We start from the raw sequence: 21,157 nt of genomic DNA on the forward strand, positions 1-21,157 counted from the left end.
AACCCAGCCGTTGCTCGTATAATGCATGTCAATGGGGTGTATTTCTATGAGAGCTAAAAACACACACACATACGAATCCATATTAAACACTGCGGCTCGTGGGGAAACATTGATGTCTCAAGACACAAACGATCGGTTTCTGCAACAGAATTTACATAATTTTCTACCTCAAAAATAACACTATGTACAAACGCAGCGACCGCACCATCACTTCCGGCCAGTTTCATTTATTTGACCTCACTTGCAGCCAGTGATGGCACGGTCGCTGTAATGAACATAAGATTAGAAGACCAACAACACCCCTTACAGTTAGCAGAAATTCACCAGTGACGGATATTGTTATTTGGAGCAATAATGCAACCTGTGTATGTCAGGGTATGTTGTATATTGACAACAGAGTGGTGCAGGTGTGACATCACTTTGTAAGCCAAAACATGGAAGCCAATTAGCGTTTTACACTTCCGGTTCTCTCGTAGCGAAGTCAATGTTTTTTTGAATGCAGTTTTGTTTAAATTGTTGAAATAAGGTCTGTGGTGAACACAAGCTCAAGACACTTTCTTGTTTTATTCTACGAAATAAAACACATCAGTATTACCCCTGCGCCACTTTATTGTGTTTTATTTAAACCTATATTTCTCATGAATATATTGTGGTCATGATAACATGCACGCTTCACCTCTGTTGCAGAGATTTAAGGAAATTAGAAGTTGTGCAAAATGCTGCATGCTATCATTTTCCTATCAAGACTTAAAGGGTCATGATCCGGATCGCCAATGTCACGTAATTTTAGCAGTTTGGCGGTTTGACATACGATCCGAATCAATTCACTGATTCATAACGGTTCAAAGCTTTGTTTTGAAATCGGCCCATCACTATACAAGTTTTTTTTTTTTTTTTTTTTAGGCCTGATTCAAAATCTCCACGACAGCGGTGATCATGAGATTAAATCACACTTACTACTCTCTTCTTCGCTTGTCTCTGCACTCTGTCTTCTATAGCAGCTGATCTGAGGGGGAAAACAAATGAATTAATATTTCACAAAAAACAAGCAGAAGTTGATGAATGATTTGTTGTTGTTTTTTATAATTGTAGAATGCCGAGTACAATGAACCTGGTCAAGCAATTTGCTCCCAAATTGATACTCATTCTAAAGTGAAAGTATAATCCGTGCGGCCACACGGGAATTTATAACGGTGCACATTATCACGGAGCCTTCATTCTTCGTGAAAGATAAAGATAGAAATGTGCACAGATAAAAATCACTTGTAAAAATGATATACGATTCGCCTGATCCTGGCCAAATCACAGAGATGCCGATTCGCACGGGACTAATATTATCACAGGACCTCGGTGTTTAGCAAAATATGGTAGGTAATTTGTGGGGGGAATTTTTACTTTACAAACAGACATAGCCGATTCGTACAGGATTAAGATCAATGACATTCACTGCAATTATTACAAATCACCAGAGATCCCCAGATAATTAGCCTGGATTCCAGCTGAATTTAGCCCCGCCCACAACATTTTTAGGTCGGGCAGTTCGGTCTGGCCTCGCTCCATAGAGGAGTAATTATCCCCGAACAGAAACTGTTCGGACCAATGAAATCATCAGGGCGGGCTTTAGACGATGACGGACAGATGATCAACAGTAACGTATCACGTCATCAAATGGGCTTGGATTATATTTACTTGAATCCTAAACGGAGAGCTTTTTTGTATCTGCATTCAGCTTCACAATTTCTCTCATAGATGATGATCATGTTGGGTAAGTACTCTGTGTATCATTAAATTATTTAATTTTTTTACAACACCGGCAAAGATCGTGTATTCCAGCCTTATTCCAGCGCATGTGCAGACAGGGTTGCCAAGTTTTTACAAGAAAATCCGCCAACTACTAGCCCTAAACTTCTCGGAGGGTTCTCCGGGGGGAAAATGGCGTTTGGGGGGTAAAATGTGTGTTATTTTGGCAAGGTTGCCAGCTAAAATTCGCACTCATGGGTCTATATATCACATAATAGTCGCTTCAACGAAGAAAACAACCGCGGAAAAACAAAAAAACGTGGACTTGGCAACACAGTGCAGTTGAGCTCTGTCTGTTGACATTTGACAATGCGTCGCTTCGTTGCTCTGATTAGTTTGCTCCATTGGGCTGTGATTATGAGGCGTGTTTCAACCGAAACTGTCGGTTGAAACACGCCCCATAATCACAGCCCAATGGAGCAGTTTCAGACTCATATTCTGACTAGAATTGAGTATGACCACATCAGGCTACCAGATAATACTAGTCCCGTGCGAATAGAGCTCAGCACCTCAGATGGTTAAAGTGACAGTATAGGGTACACATGGTGTAAGAGTGACTTGAATTTGATTGTTTTTTTAATGATATTTTACTATCCTTCTATTTAATCTTTTGTTTTTAAGTTTTACTATGTTATTTTCATTACTATGATTTACATGTTTTATTTTTTTCTTGTAAGATTATCAGGATTGATAGCCTAGAAATCTAGACGCACCCTAGCGGCAGCAAATCTAGTCTGCCCGCGAGTGTCGTCTAACAACTCTCAATACCCTTTTGAGCTGTAAACGCCTAACTCTTGACAGACCAATCACATCGTGTATAGAGTCGGTGGGCGGGGCCATAATGACGCCAGAGTTGCGCTTGCGTGCTTCTAGTAAACACAGAAACGGCGGTCATTCGAATCAGTTTTGACCGCGACTCTGGAAGACTTGGAGTTAAGCTTTTCTCTGAGAAAAGAACAAAGAACGGCACTGAAGTCATTCTTAAGAAGGGAAGATGTGTTCTGAGTTTTGCCGACCGGATACGGCGAATGTTTAATCTACCAATGAGCTCTGCTTCGCCTTCATTGCTCTGGTTGGTTGTAGCACTGGTAGCTCTATATCCTATCGCGTGCAGAGGGAACCATTTATCTCGCCCCTCAGATTGAGCCCTGTCAATGGTGAGTTTCCAGACCAAACATCTTGATGTGGGTCTGGCTTGTCAGGCTACAGGATTAATAAAAAGGGGGAATTGTGATGGGAAAAATCTTAAGTGCAACCATGAGACTCTGTTATGACGTTCTGACCAAGTTTAAGCTGTGTTTATAACATACAGAACACATATGTTTTACTCTGAAGATATGAATTATCTGAGGGATTATAACACCAGACAATGGAAGAGCCCAGGTCAAAGGTTCCGGGGAACAGATGTGCAGGGTGTAGGCAAAGCAGAATTTATGTCTGAGAAATACGTGCTATACGTGCAATTAGGAACCATCACGTGATGGTTAACACTTTGCAGTGTATGGAAAAATGCTGGTGGGGACTGATGTTGACAAAGAGTATAAAGAGATAACAACTTCTGTTATAACTTCAGTAAACACTTGGCACAGGCTCTGGAAGCTGTACTAACTGTGGCTCTTCTTCCAAGAATAAATCTTTGTTAAACCATTGGTAAGACTTTGTCTCTTATTCAGTGAAGCAATTGTTTTAGCCATTACACCAACATCCAAGTAAGTGACAACAAACTGAAGGAAATAATAGCACAAATCCTGCCCCAATTCACCCCTCAGCACGTACTGCAGAACCGCAGAGGAGCATGTCAGTGCAGACGACAGTTAGGCTGTCAAAGCTCTATCCCCTTAACGGCAGGGACTCACATCTGTTTCCACCAACAGGAAGACTCATTCGAGGGGCATAAATAATACATTTTATTTGTACCTGTGCTCTTCCTACCTGTATAACAACTTAGCAAGTAGGATATACATAAATTGTTATCAGTTTGCACTGCATAAATTATGAATTATATATAGATTAATCCTTATTAAAGGTACTGAAGTTATTTAGTCAAGAGCAGAGCATATTTAGTGAGCAATTACTTTTGTTCTTGGCATTGTCATTATAAGTGACTGTCACTTTAAAACAAAACGTGTGACTGTCCCCTACCTGCTCCTCTTTAGAAAATTTAATTCGCTGTCCCATTGATCACGGTATTTACACGACGGTTTGGGTTTTTTGGCAGGAGTGCATTCCGTCTCTATTAGTATACGTCCATCATCCATCTCTGTTTTGTTTTCCCCGCGTTGTCACTCATCTGACCTCACACACTAACCTCGCGACAACGGCCACCTACAGTACTGTAGGCCATAGATTTGTATACATATCTGCGCTGTACTGCAGATGGCAGTTATCGAGAGGCTAGTTACAGAGCCCAGATTGGAAATGTTCTTGTTTTTTTTACTCCGGTATTATTATTTTTTAATAACGCAGGTTAAAATATGGGAGATTTATGGGAAAATACGAATGCGGGAGGACGGCGGGAAAGAAGGGTAAAATACGGCCATCGGTCACGAGACACACACGAGAGCCAATGGCATTTTACAATCAAAGCTGACTTAATGACGCAATTGGTCACGTGATATACAACAGCCAGTGCTGTCAAAGCTGACCTAACCTTTCTTTCGGCGGCAATATTTGAAATGTATTTATATTCGGCGGATGGACTCAGCGTTACTGACCACTTTTGGGGATTTTCTTCACAGAAATCAATCGTTTGGCCTCGGAACACTTGGAATATTTATAGTTTCTGAATAAATCTCACCGGGAAAGTGTGGGTGCCCTGAGAGGGGCCCGGCCATAAATTGGCCCTGGAATGTGCTGTCCACTACACCTCGTATGAGAGAGAGAGAGAGAGAGAGAGAGAGAGAGAGAGAGAGAGAGAGAGAGAGAGAGAGAGAGAGAGAGAGAGAGAAAGAGAGAGAGTTAAATTAAACCGCGTGTCTGCTCCATTCATTCGCACAGAGACACACAGGATTTGTATAATTCGTCTTTTTGTAGTTTATTATTTAAAGACATTAAAAAAAAAAAAAAAATTCTCAGCAGGTTCCGAAATTTGGCACCGCTTGATTTAATGTGAACCAGTACTTGGAGTACTGATGAAAAAACCCTTTCACTGGGTGTTAGACAGTGGCGGGACATGCGTTTCACTCCTGAATTAAAGCAGCACTAGGTAACTTTTCAACCTTCATAATATATTTTTTAAGACTCTTGTGATGATAAATCGACTTACAATAGGTTGAATGAAACGTCTGCCATAGCCTGATGGGGTCTGTATCGTTTTTAATCGTACTTTTACACTTCGGGTTTCGGGTAGTAACCCGAGAACAAAAAGAACTACAAAATTCGACTGCTTTACAGCATATACGTCACTTCAACCAACACCCACACTTCCTTAAATTCGGACGTGCGAGCCCAACTTTGTTCGTCGGATAATATAGTCATGTCCGAAGCAGCAGAGACAAATAAGAAAGAAAAGGTTTTGTTGGAGGAAAGCAATAAGAGGAAACGAAAAAGTGATGGGATTAAAGGCAGGACGAGGATCAACATGTGACCAGCGTTTGCTCGTCGGCGTGAGCTGAAGGAGGCGTGCCCGACCGATGCTGTCCTGCTTGTTACGGTGAGCTACCACTCAAACATTGAACTGAAGTATCATATAGATTCTGTAAAACGCTAACCAATAGACTACTATAATGACGCTGGCTTGTAAACGTATGCATCGTGATTATTTGGCGTTTGAAAAAAATAAAACCCATGAAATTATATTCATATGACATGCTGAGACATGCCACTGACTGTACCTGATGAAGACATTTCACACGCGCCGCCAGAAGAACACCTGCATGTGAACTCCTCCTGCAGTGTTCAGGGGAACTGTTAGTGCTGCACCGACCCGCGGGGACGCTTTTATGAAGTTATTTGGCCCGCCCCGCACCACTGTATATATTTTTATAACCCGCCGCGCACCCGCGACCATTAAATAGACATACGGGGTCCGCGGGTTATGAGATGACCCGCGCATCTCTAGTTCAGGGCTATCAGGGTTGTCATGTCAACAAATGCACGCGCGATGGCATCCCCTGTTGTAGGATGACAGATCTTACGACAGTAGTTGAGGACATTATTTTTTCCAAACTGTAGGGGGACTCCGAGAGCAAAAGTAGCCAAGTGCGGCTTTAATTCACCTCTTAATAAAAATGATCATGACACCACGGCTATAGACTGAGACATTTATAGGACATTTAGACACTAGACATTTAAAGGCCTTTGTAGGTGTTTTCAGTTAGAGTGTGGCACCAGGTGTATTTAATATTGAACCTTTTCACAATATTCTAATTTTCTGAGATACTAAATTTGGAATTTTCCTTAGTTGTCGATTATAATCATCAAAATAAAAAAAGACATTTAAAATATATCAAGTCAGCTCATACTGCATCTGTGAGAGAATTAAGCTGAGAGATCGTAACATCTCATTGGATGAAAAATATAATTGGATGTGCATGCGGTCCGTGGACAAGCCTCCCCCTACCCCCCTTCTGGCGCCAGGCCTGGTTTTGTATGTTTTCGCTGCATTCATGGCACGCTGTAAACCAGTGCTGCCTCTCAGTCTATTTGGCACTCAGTAGGGCGTAATCGCAGTCGCTCCAGCTGACGGTGACGTCACGTGCATTCCCTCTAGAGACTGCGGGAGTAGAGAGCAGGAAGTAGAGCCGCGATTTCAAAAACGCGCCCACACTCTCTCAGATGCAGAACAGTTATGTTAAATGTGAAATTAAGAGTTATGGAAATGAAGAAATTAAAGCTAATGCTCCAATGCTCTAATGCTCCCAAAAATCCAGAAAAAAGTCTGTTAGTGCCTCAGTGACAACTTCACTCAGAGAAGACGTCAGTCTCAGCTGTCAATCATGAGGTCACACCCCGTTTTTATAGCATCAAATAACTAACTAAAACCAAACTCATTAAAAAAACTAACACTTGAAATGAAATCATCATGATAAAAATTCCCTATTGATTCCTGAAATATGATTGGATAAAAGCTCTGACATAAACAAACACTACTGGAAGCAGTGCAACCAAGAGAAATGCTATGAAATTAAGAACTATAGACTATTGGGAATTATTTAACAAACATTCATGGCAAAAAAAGCATTTCACCCACGGGTGTGAGGCCCCTTGGGGCAGAGGGGCCCGGCCATAAATTGGGCCCTGGAATGTGCTTTCCACTACACCTTGTATGAGATGAAACACGACCATCAGAGAGAGAGAGAGAGAGAGAGAGAGAGAGAGAGAGAGAGAGAGAGAGAGAGAGAGAGAGAGAGAGAGAGAGAGAGAGAGAGTGTGTGTGTGTGTGTGTGTGTGTGTGTGTGTGTGTGTGTGTGTGTGTGTGTGTGTGTGTGTGTGTGTGTGTGTGTGTGTGTGTGTGTGTGTGTGTTTGAGGTAAATTAAACTGTATCCTCTCCATTAATTCACACAGAGACACACATGATTCATGTTTATATCTTTTTGCTGTTTATTATTCACAGACATATCACCAGATGTGTTCTCGGGTACCGAAATTTGGAACCGATGTAGGCTACTGATGTAATTCGATCTGTGCCCTTAAAGGTTAGTTCACCGCAAAATTAATATTATTAATGCCCATGATTTACTCTCCCTCAAGTCATTAGGTGTTTATGACATCTTTCTTTCAGACGAACACAATCAGAGTATATTAAAAAAAATGTCCTAGCTCTTATAATTGGTTGGGCTGTTCAAAATCGCGTTTTGTCCAGTCCGGCGCCTCGTAGTCCAGGAGAAACTGGCGAAGATAAAAGCAGATGCATCAGCTCCATGGGGACTGAAAACTTTCTCTCCGTTAGCTGATGCGGAAGGGCTGAAGAGACCACACAGGTAAGAGAAAATTAAATTTTTCCTTACAGACAGAATGACACCGGATCAAAGATTATTCAGTGGAAATTAATGTGTCAATGTCCCAATTTAGGCTATAGCAGGGAGAGCGGGGCACAAACAAACTCGGGGTTGCACATGGTTTAACTTTACACACATGCCAGGATGACCAATCTCATTGTATTTAATAGTTAGCATATCTACACTATAGAGACAACATTAAGCCATCTTTGGAAGATATCACTGAACAGTTATTTGACCATAGTAAAGGTAAATTTCTTACTGAAGGTAATTTTTCATCTTTGTTTTTTTTTGTTATTGTGTGTTTTATTTAACATTAGACCAATCTGATTAATCTTATATCTGAGTTGAAATAGTTATGTAATGCTGATATAACAGCAGAAGAGACACAAACCGGGAATAACCGAGTGCACAACTGATGCTAGCGCGCAGTAAATCACTCCCGCGAGAAGAACAAATCTTTTGTATTTTTGTTTTTTACTCAATTTTCCAACAAAATATACAATGACATGTAACACCAAACCAACCAACGCATAACAGTTCTTACATAGGTAACACATTTAGCTAATTACTTTTTTCAATATGAGAGAAGTTTTAACACTTTTATGTAGCTAATGGAGTTCAATGAGTCACATATTTTTCATACATATAAAGATCTTTACAGAAAAAACTTAGGAGGTGTGATGAGTAGTATTAAGCTGCACACTCTCATCTACAGTCCTGCATTCTCAGACCCCTCGTTTTTTTTTTTTTAAATGGCGCCTCCTGCTGTTCTGAAGATCATATAACACCCTTATCCGAACAGGATGCAATACGGTGTCGTTTCATTGTAACGTTTTCCAAATACATTTACACAAAATAACTATTTTGCAAACATATTTGCATTCCCAATTTTTTTCTTTTTTTCTTTTTTGATTGTGGGTAATTAAAAGAAAATGACTGATGGAAGAGATTCAATTAAAGAATAAAGACCATGCTAATGGGCTAATTAACATATTATAACTTTTAACATTACAAAACCTGTAAATCTTGCTGTAAACAGGACAAAGCAAAGAAAAAAGGAAGAAAGAATTGTGTTAGTGACTTAACTTTTCATCTTCAATTGCATAAGGTAAAATAATAACTCCTTTCTGGTAGGCGACTGTTCTTTCTTTTTTCATTTGCTTGGCAATCACTCTGTCAAATTCCTAGACGTCACTAAAATAATAGATGAATGCCATGGTCAAAAATAATGTGTAATAATAAATTATATATTTTTGCAAATGCAATATACAAACATAGGTGATAAGTTTGCCTACATCTCACATAGGCAATGAATAATGTATTGTCCATATAAATAAATAAATTAACATCATAAATCATTGCTTATATGGCAATAACAGAAACTATCCAATTGACAAACATGTTTGGGCTTACCTGAGGAAAAAGAGAACTACAAATGAACTCCACACCATCTGTGAAGTTCAGTTGAGTTTTTGACTTATCAGATCTTTGAGCTATTCAAAAATTGTATTACTAATTGTAAACTGTATTATATACAGTACAGTTATTATTTTACTTTATGCAAATGGAGATGAAAAGTAAAGTCACTAGACTAACATAACTCTTTCTTTTTTCCTGTTTACAGCAATATGATGTTTAGGTGATGGTTAAAGTACAGACTTGATTATAATTGGTGATTTGTCTATTCTTGTTTGAGTTTTGCTTTGCATTCTAGATATCACAACACAGGTTGAGTAATGTTAGCAAGGTATAAGTTAATTAGACCATTAGCATGGGTTGACCTGAAAGAAACATTGGAATTAGAATAAAAAATAAATTGTAGCAATATAATATCACCTAATATTTTTCAGATGATAGTTCAATCTGTAATTTTAACTCTTCCATCAGTCATTTTCTTTCAATTACCCACACTCAAAAAACAAAAACAAAAAAAAAGCCTACTGGGTAATTTGTTAGCCAGAGAACACAATGATATTTTTTTCGGAATGCAAATATGTTTGCAAAATCGTTATTTTGTGTACATTTATTTGGAAAACTTTAAATGAAACGACACCGTAATATTGCATTCTATTTAAAATAAGGGTGTTATATGATCCTCAGAACAGCAGGAGGCGTTGGTTAAAAAAAACGAGGGGTCTGAGAATGCGGGACTGTAGATGAGAGCATAGACAGTAAAAGAAATGGACCGAGCGTTCCCATTGACGTCAACGGCGAAATAATGAAGTCAACCTAGGGGCACTCACTTCCTGATGGCTGAGAGAACTGCGCAGGCTCAGACTGAGCTTGAGGACGTAGATGTGACGTGAGCCTCCTGTCTGACAGCTGTAGGTCTTCTAGTAGTTGTGGAAAGTGAAAGCTGAATCACGTTGTTTAAATATTTTCTCCCGTTGCTTTTGGCTCACTATGGGCTTCTCCCCATTCTTCCCCCTTGACTTTATCAGACTAGTCTCCAGGACATGTCTCCACGCCCCCCCGACTGTCTCATAGACAGTAAAAGATTGCCTGCGAGCGTCTCCTCAGGTCTATACGGTAATTTCTCAACTGTGCGACAGAGTCGCGTTGGTTATGACGCAATCGTTAGCCTATTTTTTACAAAAACAGCTTCTGCGGGGCGATAGTGTAAGATACAAGGTAACGGAGCCTTTTATACATTGTCGTGTTTCTTTAGAAATAAACAATGGACAAATGGAGTCTTTAAACGTCTCAGATGTAAAGTTATTCACTGTCAAAGTGACTCAAAAATGAATGGAAGTCAATGGGATGCTAACAGCAGGTGATGGCTTGGTTAGCAATGGCAGCCCCTATGGGTGGAACGCTTTCCGAGTGCTAGATTACCCCCTTGGATGAGAGTCTGCAGCTTCATACTGTTGGGGTGTGAGTGATAGACATTACTTTAGCTTTATGATTATGAAACTTCCAAAGACGAATAATTACCTTTAATGTGTTCTCAATATCAGATCCAGTATTACAGTCCAAGAATAGGATCATAGACTGTTCTATTTTAATTATTTTGTAAAATGTATCAAAATATATACAAATAAATAAACAAAACGAAAGTAAAACCGCGGGCAGACCCTCACGGACGACTGCCCACAAACACACAATAACACCTAAAACAAAACTCAACATAAACTCCAGGCCTGGTCCTCTCTCGTCCTCCGCTGCCTCGGCTTCTCCTTTTATGCTCCCGTTGTCATGACAAATCCTGTCCCCCTGTGAAATCGTGTCCGCTGGTAGCGGTTTTAAATGCCTGATCAAAAGTTGTTATACATGGTTCTGGACAATTAATTGTTTAAAAATAACTAAATAATAAACTAATAAACTATGAAATCGTTGCCACACTAAGTACACACGCAAAACATTTATTTAAAATATTTAATTGATTGCTATAATGGGAGCAAAAACATGTTCTGAATTATATACTTACATAAGCACTTATAGCTTCAGTTATATACTACTAATATATAAAACATATGCTTTGTAAGACATTAAAGACTATTTTAACACAATTTAAACAGCAAAAATCAAAACGTGATTGTGTAAGAATTGTAATCAGGCTCTGAACAGATTACCTATTAAAATTTCTTTCAGCCAATAGAATCGCTCTTGGGGTCCTTGCGGACACGATTTCACAGGGGGACAGGATTTGTCATGACACCGTCACTCGGCCACGAGACGAGACCGGTGCGTCACGCAGCTGGTACTCATTACCACTCGTCACCGGCCCGCTCTCGCCGTCCCCCCGCCCCGCTGCTTGCCACACCACACTGAATTTTAATCGCAATGGCCACACCAAAGAAAAGTAATAGTTAATGCATGGGAAATATCTTTTCAAATGTAGAGAAACATATTTTATATAGTCACTGAGTTCTGTCTGTAAGGTCTATATAACCATCAAACTTTAACATTTACTTAGACTGCTGTGTACTTTATCATTCCTTTGTTCAAAGTTTGTCTTGATATATTTCTATGTTTTATACATTTCAGTTTTATGATTTTTAAGTTCACTCCGATTTCTGCTTCCTTAAGTTCAAACTTGAAAAACTGAGGTCCTCTTTGTACCTTTTTTACTTCTAAAAGGTGCATATTAGTACCTTAGAGTAGCAATATGTACCTTAAGTACTAATATGCAACTTTTTGGGGTAAATAAGGTACAAATATGCTCTTTTAAAAGTACTGTCCCAGTGAAGAGCAGTTGTACATTTTTTGCACATTTGTTTCTGAGTGTGTTTGGCACCTCAATTCTAATTTAGCAATTAAAAAATAGAAATCATTTTAATTTCTATTCTGTAAGGTGCATAAGCCTGGTTTATACTTACAGTCAGTGAGATACATGTTCAGTCAGAGTGTGTTTAGGGTTCAGAGTAAAAATGTTCAGGGTCCGTAACTGGTGTGTTTGTGTGTGTTTAGTATGGCTGCAGTGGGAGTCAATGTGATTGAAAAAGCGGCTCTAGGGAGACCCTTCCAGCTTGGGATGCTGTATGACTGCAGGACAGATGCTCTCATACCAGGTACATGCACTCAACAACTTGCTTAATATGGAGCCAGAATAGTCTCATTATTAATTCATGCAAAAACACAATGCACATGTGTAGCCAATTTCACAAGCATGCATGAGACCAAATTCATGTGCACAAAAAACAATTCACGTGCGCAAAATAAAAATATATTCATACAATACATTTTACAAATGCAAAATATAACTTATATATTTACAACTGTGCACAAACACTCTTAAATGTTTAAAATTTACAAGTTCATCCTAGAATGTGCAAATTATCATTTGTGTGTGAACTGCCTTGGATTTGTGTGCAAGTATTTTTGAGGCTTTCCTGGCAGACGCATACCCTTTTTATCTCTGTGCATCCCATAACTCTGTCTGACGAAGGGTTGTTTTTGGCGGCTTGTTTTAATTTTAGTCTAGTGTTTGTGTCAAGCTGTCATTTTAGTTTGTATTAGTTTTAGTTACCCTAAAAATCTAGACGCACCCTAGCGGCAGCAAATTTAATCTGCCCGCGAGTGTCCTCTAGCAACTCTCAATACCCTTCTGAGCTGTATTCCCCAAACTCTTGTCGGGCCAATCACATCGTGTATAGAGTCGGCGGGCGGGGCCATAATGACGACGGCCGAGTTGCGTTTGCGTGCTTCTAGTAAACACAGAAACTGGCGAACGGCGGTCTTTCGAATCAGCTTTGACCGCGACTCTGGAAGACTTGGAGTTAAACTTTTCTCTGACTCTGAGAAAAGAACAAAGAACGGCACTGAAGTCATTCTTAAAAAGGCAAGATGTGTTCGGAGTTTAGCCGACCGGATACGGCGAATGTTTAATCTATCAACAAGCTCTGCTTCACCTTCATTGCTCCGGTTGGTGTAGCCCTATCCTATCGCGTGCAGAGGGAGTTTGAAAGACAACCGTTTATCCGCCCCTCGGATTGAGCTGTCAATGGTGAGTTTCCAGACCAAACATCTTGATGTGGGTTAGTCACAGTTTTAGTTGAATAAAAGTCTGAGCTTTTTAGCCTTCTTTTAGTCAGAATTATCCATTACTATTTTCGTCTATTTTTAGTTGACGGAAATTGTATTTTAGTCTCTTTTTAGTAATGCAATTCTTTTTAAGCCAGTCAATATAGTATAAGTACCTAGTAGTATTGACAAAACGAAAATCTTCTTTTAGCCAAACCCAATTCAAATAGGGAATAATCTTATTATATTGTTGATAACTTTATAAGCTCAAGAATACATCCATTCCAGACACAGAAGATGGTCTGATTTGAATTTACAACATATGTTTTACCAACCAAGCATGTTAGAAGTATACGCACATGTATTAAAATAACATGGATACAAACATTTAAGGTTTGTGGTGTTTTTTCCTTTGATTTTGTGGCCACATTTCTCCCCATCTTTTTCCACAACAAATTTGGTTTTATTGTCCACTTCAATGTAATGAGTTTTCGTAATGAAAACGTCGTAATAAGAATAAATGCATATTGAATTAATAACAGGAAAATAATATCCTATTTATTATTTAAATTAGACCCGCATTATAGTTAAAATGGTTTTCTGTCTTGCTTTTTACATCAAAATAAAGGATGTAATTTTATTCCACATGGAACTGAGCGGAAATAAGTGAATACAGCGTCTTCACAAACTACCTTTTTTGTTCAATTTCACCGACAAAAATAGTTCCAAAAGAAAGCAACACTCGGGGTGGTGTTTTGTTACTAAATGATTCAGCGTTTTGAATGAATCATTTCAGTGAACGACTCAATGACTCGCTTATGAAGACGATCACTTGCTGCCCCCTATTGGCGGTTATGTTTAAAAGTATGATTGCATGTTTTATTTAGAACATCAATCTTATAACATTATCTACTGCAGATGTATTTTTTGCAGTTTAAATTATTTAATTTGATTGGGAACAGCCTATAGTGTCTTTAATATTATAACTAGGGCTGTCAAGCAATTAAAAATTTTAATCACATGATTGTCATGAGTTAACTCGCGATTAATCGCAGATTTTTATTTGTTGTGAATGTATCTTAAATTAAGTTTGAATTAAGTTTTTAATACTCTAATCAACATGGGACAAATATGCATGCTTTATGCAAATGCACGTTTATTATTAGTGAAACCATATAATACTTATTAAATAATAATCAATTAAACAGCATGAAAACTAGACATGTATCAAAGGTCATAGATGTTTATCAAAGAACTTGTTCATGTCTCTTAAGACTAGCTTAAAAATTCAGAATAAGCAGTGATTTCTCTCATTTTAAGAATATAAATAAAGGTAGTATTATTGGCTGTTTAGTTCAGAACAGGGCACAGTTCGTATGAAAAACTGGTAATGTGAAAGCTGTCATGCGGACCTGAGAGCGCACCAGTACCACACCATACCTGGAGGAGGAGGTCCATATTCCACCAGTAGGAATATAGTGTGGCCACTTTAAGAGAGGCGCGCTCTCTATTGAACTGCCGGCAATTTGGGTGTGCGCGCTGAACTATGCCTCGATTCATGTGAACAGTGTGAAGAACACTGACTCGGGAGCGCTCTTGTTCAGAAGAGTCACCTGTGCATTCGTTTTAGCCGATAGTTCAATATAACACATGTAATGTAAGTGGTGCTGTGTCAATGATTTGACATGAGCGAGAGTGAGCTTCAGTGCATTCGCGCACCGCGCTCGGACTGCAGAGATGCTCAATGTAAACTGACTTTTCTTTCGACCTGGTGTCTATGGTTAAACAGAAAATATGGTAGCTTATAGGCAATAACTGCACTTTTGGTTTAGAATATTAATGATAACCATTTTCTTTCCCTATTAATGTTTGCTGCTGTATCCTTTACGTCTATGGCTAATCCCGATTTCTCCAACTACGGATCAAACAGAAAATACACGCTGCGTTAACGTGCGTTAATAAATTGCGCCGTTAAAATGAATTTGCATTAACTTTGACAGCCCTAATTATAACTGAATTTATTAATCAAATGTAAGAATTTAACATTTATGCATACATTTAATAAAATTTTTAAAAATGGCCTTTATAAAATTAAATAACGCCCTGGGGTGAATATCACAAATATGCAGATTTTAAGTAGGCCTATGTAAAAGCTGACAGAACACTACTGAGAATATTGCTACAGAATCTATATAATCTAATAAATTTAATTTATTTTGATTAAATTAACGTTTAAGTTGATATTTACAAGAAATATTGTAACTGTTACTAACTTTTAACTGCTGTAAAAAGCACCTTATTTGTTTAGTGTTTGCAAACCATATGTTATTGCACTTTTGTTAATTTAGCAGCACTTTTGTATTCATTATTGAATTGTCACAGAAAATCATGCGATTAATCGCGATTAAACATTTTAATCGTTGCCCAGCACTAATAAATTGTTATATCAAGGTTCCAATGTAAAAGTGTACAAACTGAAAACAATATGTACATAGTGTTTTACAGTTTGAGGTACAGATTGACTACATTCTATAGATCAAGATAATCAGCCCATGTGTTTGAGACAGTCTTTTGACTTTATGCACTTCCTGATCATTTAGCATGACAAGCTCAGAGCACAGTTGTTATTTTGTCTCTAATAATGTGAAGGTATGAGCAATACTGTCAGAGTGATTAGATGTGTATCTATCCATTTGAATGGCACTGTTATGCTGATAGGATTAGGACTGGGGTGGGTCCTTTTACCTATATTGCGTTCCTTTGTTTAGATTGTTTCCTCCTTTGTGTAAATCCTGCCCCCTGAAACGTAGATAAATTACAATACTGTTTTGAAATAGGCTTGGTTGACTGCAGCTACCGACAGCACGTGTTTTTCAATAAAGAGTAACGCCTACTTGAAAGATAAATCCAAGTTCTCCTGGTCTTCACTTCTGAATTTCCAACAATTCAGAAGTGAAGACTATTCAGAAGTATAGTAACAAAAATAACAAAATAACAAGTATGTACCTTACAAGGTATTGATAGACATTTGAGGAAATCTGCTGTCTCTCAGATAACTATAAGAGATGTAACAGTCTTAGAACAATATAAACTAAATTTGAGAGTGGTTCAGTCAAACTATTGTTACCGTCTACTATAGGCCATCCTGGGGGATTGATCAAGCTTTTATGTTTCTTGGGTAGGACGTAGAACACTGGCCTACTTGGAGAACGATTGAACAAGTATTGCATCTCTTTATCAGAGATCAATAGATGAGCATGTGCTTTTTGAAGAAACATCTCACGCTCCCTCTGAAACTGGGCCATTTGATCTTATGATGGTAAGTCTTTATAATAGCTGGTATTTTCTAATTGACGAAGAGCCTCCTGAATATAGAGCTCGAGGAAGGATCACCGATTCACCTCCTTTATCTGCAGGTTGATTACAATATCTTTATTTCTACACAGTTTATCAAGAGCCTCTTTTTCAGAAACGTCAAATTGGATATTTTGTGCTGAGATCACGATGACTGATCAAATAAATTAGTCGCAACCCTGTCCAATAGCCTACAATGTGTATCAATAGAGGGATTAGATACAAATGGCCAAAAGGTAGGTTTGAATTTAGCTCTGATATTACCCACACGTTTTTTTCTTTTTTTGATCTACTGGAGCATCTTTATAGAAGCATTTAATTCTTAGTGGTGAAAACTTTCACCAAGTTCAATCTTGGTAACAAAAGGGTCTGGGTTTGCTTTATATGGAATAAAATGAAGCCCTTAGTTATTAAGCAGACTTGGTTCTTGTGGATGCAATTCTTGACCTGTAAGATTGAAGATCAGATTGTCTTTAGGTGGATTCATCTCTTCCGAACTGGTTGTCGAGCATTTCCTCTTACCCCCACGCTTCCCCCGTCGAGTGGTCTTCTACTACGTTGGTATTGACGTGACATTCTTCAATGATTTTTTTTATTTTTATTTTTGTGTCGTTGCAGACATGACATCATGACTTTGCATAAACATACACGCCACTTTCTAAAGGCAAGTGCCGTGTTATCTATACACATTTTGAGCTATCGGCGTGTATGTCTACGCCTAAACGAACCATCATCTCGTATGTCTACGCCGTGTGATTCCGCCAACCTTATCTGACAGAATTAATATTTAAAGCCTAATTTTATATTTTGGAGCAACTAACTCCACTCCTACCCTACACCTACCCACTCTCAACAATATAAACCACATAACAGGCAAAAATGTACAGTCGCATGTATTTATTGCAAAAACGGACCAAAAAACAGTATAAAAGTATTAACTCATGTTGCATTCCAAGTCTTCTGAAGTCATACGATATCTTCATGTGAAGAACAGAGTTGATATTAATGTTTTAGTCGTTGAAATGATGATCGCGCCCCTTCGTGAACAGAACACACACGCACTTGTTAATATTTCTGATTCAAATGATACGCGAGACGGCAATGATGAGAGTGATGTGATCGGTCACGAGACACACGAGAGCCAATGGCATTTTACAATCAAAGCTGATGTAATGACTCAATTGGTCACGAGACATACGACAGCCAATGCTGTCAAAGTTGACGTGACGGTTCTTCCGGCGGCAATATTTGAAATTTCGTATTAATCTTTGGCGGATGGACTCAACGTTCTGATCGCTTTTGGGGATTTTCTTCACACAAATCAATTGTTTGGCCTTGAAACACTTGGAGTATTTGTACTTTCTGAATAAATTGTGCCTGCAGTCGTATCTGCCTGTTATCCTGTTTTTTATAATCCACAAATGGGTAGGTTAAGGGAAGAGTTTGAGTTACGCGTTCAAAATGTGTCTGAATATGTGTGTCCTCAAGGTAAATGGATTTATAAACATACTAAATTATAGATTTTTTTAAAATGTAAAAATGCAGACTGTCTCTTGTAGGGCTGGGATAAACGATTATTTTTTAAACGATTAATCTTGCGATTATTTTTTCGATGCATCGATTAATCTAACGATTAATTTTTCCTGTTCGATTCGGTTACGATTCGATTCGATTACCGATTATCTCCCCATTAATTGCCTAATAGCAATTTATACATGTTGATTTAATTATCTGAATGAAAAAACAAATTCCTTAACATTGCAATATATGTTTATTGCTCTTAAAATTCCAAAGGAAGACTATACAAGAGCAATGCATTCAATAAAACCTTGAAAACATAAAGTAGGCTACACACACACACACACACACACAAGTATAAACCTACAACAAAGAAACATATTATACGATTTTTCTATGTATGCAACTCAGCCTACAGGCTATGCCCATCGATTAAATATCAACAAGTTGGTTAATCAAATCCGGGGACACACTGCAAGCGTGAGCGTCTCGGCTGCGTGGCGTGTCCGTTTTTGTTTCGGCTCATGTTAACAGGTTGGAGTTTGCCTGTGACGCGCGGAAAACACGTGCATGCTGGAAATAGAAGAGCGCCTATTTTTCACGCGTGTTGGGAGCGTCTCCAGGCAAAATAGAACAGGAAAAGATGATTATATATCATTTTGACACGAATACATATTATTAAATAACATTTTCATGTTTGAAAGTCTGTAGGTTTACATAAATGCAGATATAGGCCTAATTGTAATAATAAAAAACGTCAATTATCGATTTTGAAATATTGCAACTGTCAATACAGAACGAAATATTCTGTAGCCTATTTTGCCGTCAATGCCAGATATGTGGCTACTCCCGACGTTTTCTTTGCTGTATCAGTAGGCTATTTATGTTTAACATTAGGAATAGGGCTTCCCTCCGCATCAATAGCAGCAGCAGTGCCGCGTCAGACACGCTTCTGTGCAAAGGCAGAGAAAACGCCACGCAGCCCCGTGGCTGACCCGCAACAGAAACGCCACGCGCATCCGCGGCATGACAGTGAAAACAGTTACATGTAGAGTGCATTATGGGCGCCAATATTCCGTTTAAAACCGGAATAGTCCTGGGATGAAACTGCTCACTTAGAGGATGGATACTCTTGGTCACATCAGCGCGATTAGACATTGAACATTTTAAATTTAAAACAGCTTATTATGTAGGTAACGTAGCCAATGTGTCCGATGCTTTCACTTGATGCAAACGTTTGTTTTTGTGATTAAAATACATCAAATATTACCAAAACATCTGTCTTCCTGTGTGCAGAAATTTGTTTATGTAGCCGTGACAACAAAACGCGTGCGCGCAGCCTGTGATGCTCCCTGCGCACCGCGCGCCAACCCCATAGACTCAGGGCGGCAGTGGCTCAGTGGTTCATGTAGGTTGTCTACAAACCAGAAGGTTGGTGGTTCAATCCCCGGTTCCACCTGACCAAGTGTCGAGGTGTCCATGAGCAAGACACCTAACCCCAGCTGCTCCCGACGAGCTGGATGGCGCCTTACATGGCTGACATCGCCGTCGGTGTATGAATGGGTGAATGTGAGGCAAAAATGTAAAGCGCTTTGGATAAAAGCGCTATATAAATGCAGTCCATATAAATGCAGTCCATTTAGACTGGCCAACCCGCAAGCCTTGCACTTCTGAAAGTCTGAGGAGCCACTTGTGTTGCTACCATAGATATACATAATAAATAATATACTTAATTACATAATATTCTTTATTATGTACATCTATGGTTGCTACTACTCTTGGGCGCCGCCATCTTTATTTTGAGTCTGACGAATCGACGCACATATTTTGCGTCGACAAATTTTTTGCGTCGACGTCATCGATGACGTCGACGCGTTGTCCCAGCCCTAGTCTCTTGTGATGGGTAGGTTTAGGGGCTGTGTGTGTGTGATGGGTAGGGGCAGTGTAAGGGGGGTAGAAAGAAACGCCGTTGTTAAAAAGCGATTATGCGTCTTTATAGCACGCCAAAATTGGCATACGAATTGGCGTGTCATACATACGCCATTTCCTGAGATCAGTCTGGTGAATGGAATCTCATCTTCGAACCTGACCTTACGTGAGGGTCTGGTGAATGTGCGGTTACTGTTAAGCCAGGGATAGTTATCTTTGTAATCCAATTAATCCTCAATTTTCATAACTTCTTCTGTTGTAGGTCTTGTTGTAATTATGTTAAGAATGGGTAGGTTAAGGTACAGCAAAAGAAGTTATTCAGCAATTGCACTTGTCTATTCAAAGTAACTTCACTGTGGGATTCAACGATGGAGGCTTTGGTTTCTTAAATTTCTACTCACCTTTTGTGAGTTCCTTCTATGTGAATTCAATAACAAGACTGGGGTACATATTCAGGACTTCTCTTCAGGCAGAGTAATCTGAAAATGCACATTTTAACATCTATTTATAATCTCTCACAAGCATGCATTCCAATGACGTCATTGTCAGAGGTTGTTTAAAGTTATTGACGTGTTTGCCACACACAGGCCTACTTCACAACTGGTCAAACAGATGTTTTACCATAGCATAAAATCAGTGTAAGTCAAGTAAGATAATGTCGCTGTTTATCACTTCATAATTCAGAAAATACTGTGTGTAACTGACTGAAAAAAAATTCACCATGTGAATTGAAGGACAACAAATTAAAGGACAACTCCGGTGAAAAATGAGCCTAGGGGTTATTAACACATGGTTACCGAGTAGATCGTTCTCTGGGATGCGTTTTCATGAAAACCGAATATAAAGAGTTTTATCTCTAAAAACAGATTAGCTTAGCAAGGGAAGAAGGTGGCCCATTTCAAGTTACATTTCATTACTTAGTACAGCGTTCGTGGCTCGACTTTTTCAAGATGGCTGCTGTCTGTATAAGCGTAATGTACTGTAAGAAGTATCTTCTTATTAAACAGTTTGGACACTTACAAAGTTCTCAATGCTTCAGTTTGCATGTAGGGACCCTCATTATGCTACCATGTTAGTGTGAGGCTATTTTGAGCCTTGTTAGTGGTATTAACTTAGCGATTTTAATTTTACTTATTCTATGCCCCATAAA

The 21,157-nt window shown here is 38.9% G+C and overlaps 1 protein-coding gene across 1 annotated transcript in view; it reads left to right on the forward strand.

Moving 5' to 3' along the window:
* Window positions 1-12,154: 12,154 nt before the first annotated feature.
* The window catches only part of LOC137065297 (NACHT, LRR and PYD domains-containing protein 14-like), a 40,027-nt gene continuing 31,024 nt past the window's right edge, over window positions 12,155-21,157 (forward strand). The window contains exon 1 of the mRNA XM_067436903.1: window positions 12,155-12,254. Within this exon, the coding sequence (XP_067293004.1) occupies window positions 12,155-12,254 (100 nt within the window). The remainder of the gene's footprint in view (window positions 12,255-21,157) is intronic.

This window comes from Pseudorasbora parva, chromosome 25 (assembly GCF_024679245.1).
Source record: "Pseudorasbora parva isolate DD20220531a chromosome 25, ASM2467924v1, whole genome shotgun sequence".
In the NCBI taxonomy this organism is placed as follows: Eukaryota; Metazoa; Chordata; class Actinopteri; order Cypriniformes; family Gobionidae; genus Pseudorasbora; species Pseudorasbora parva.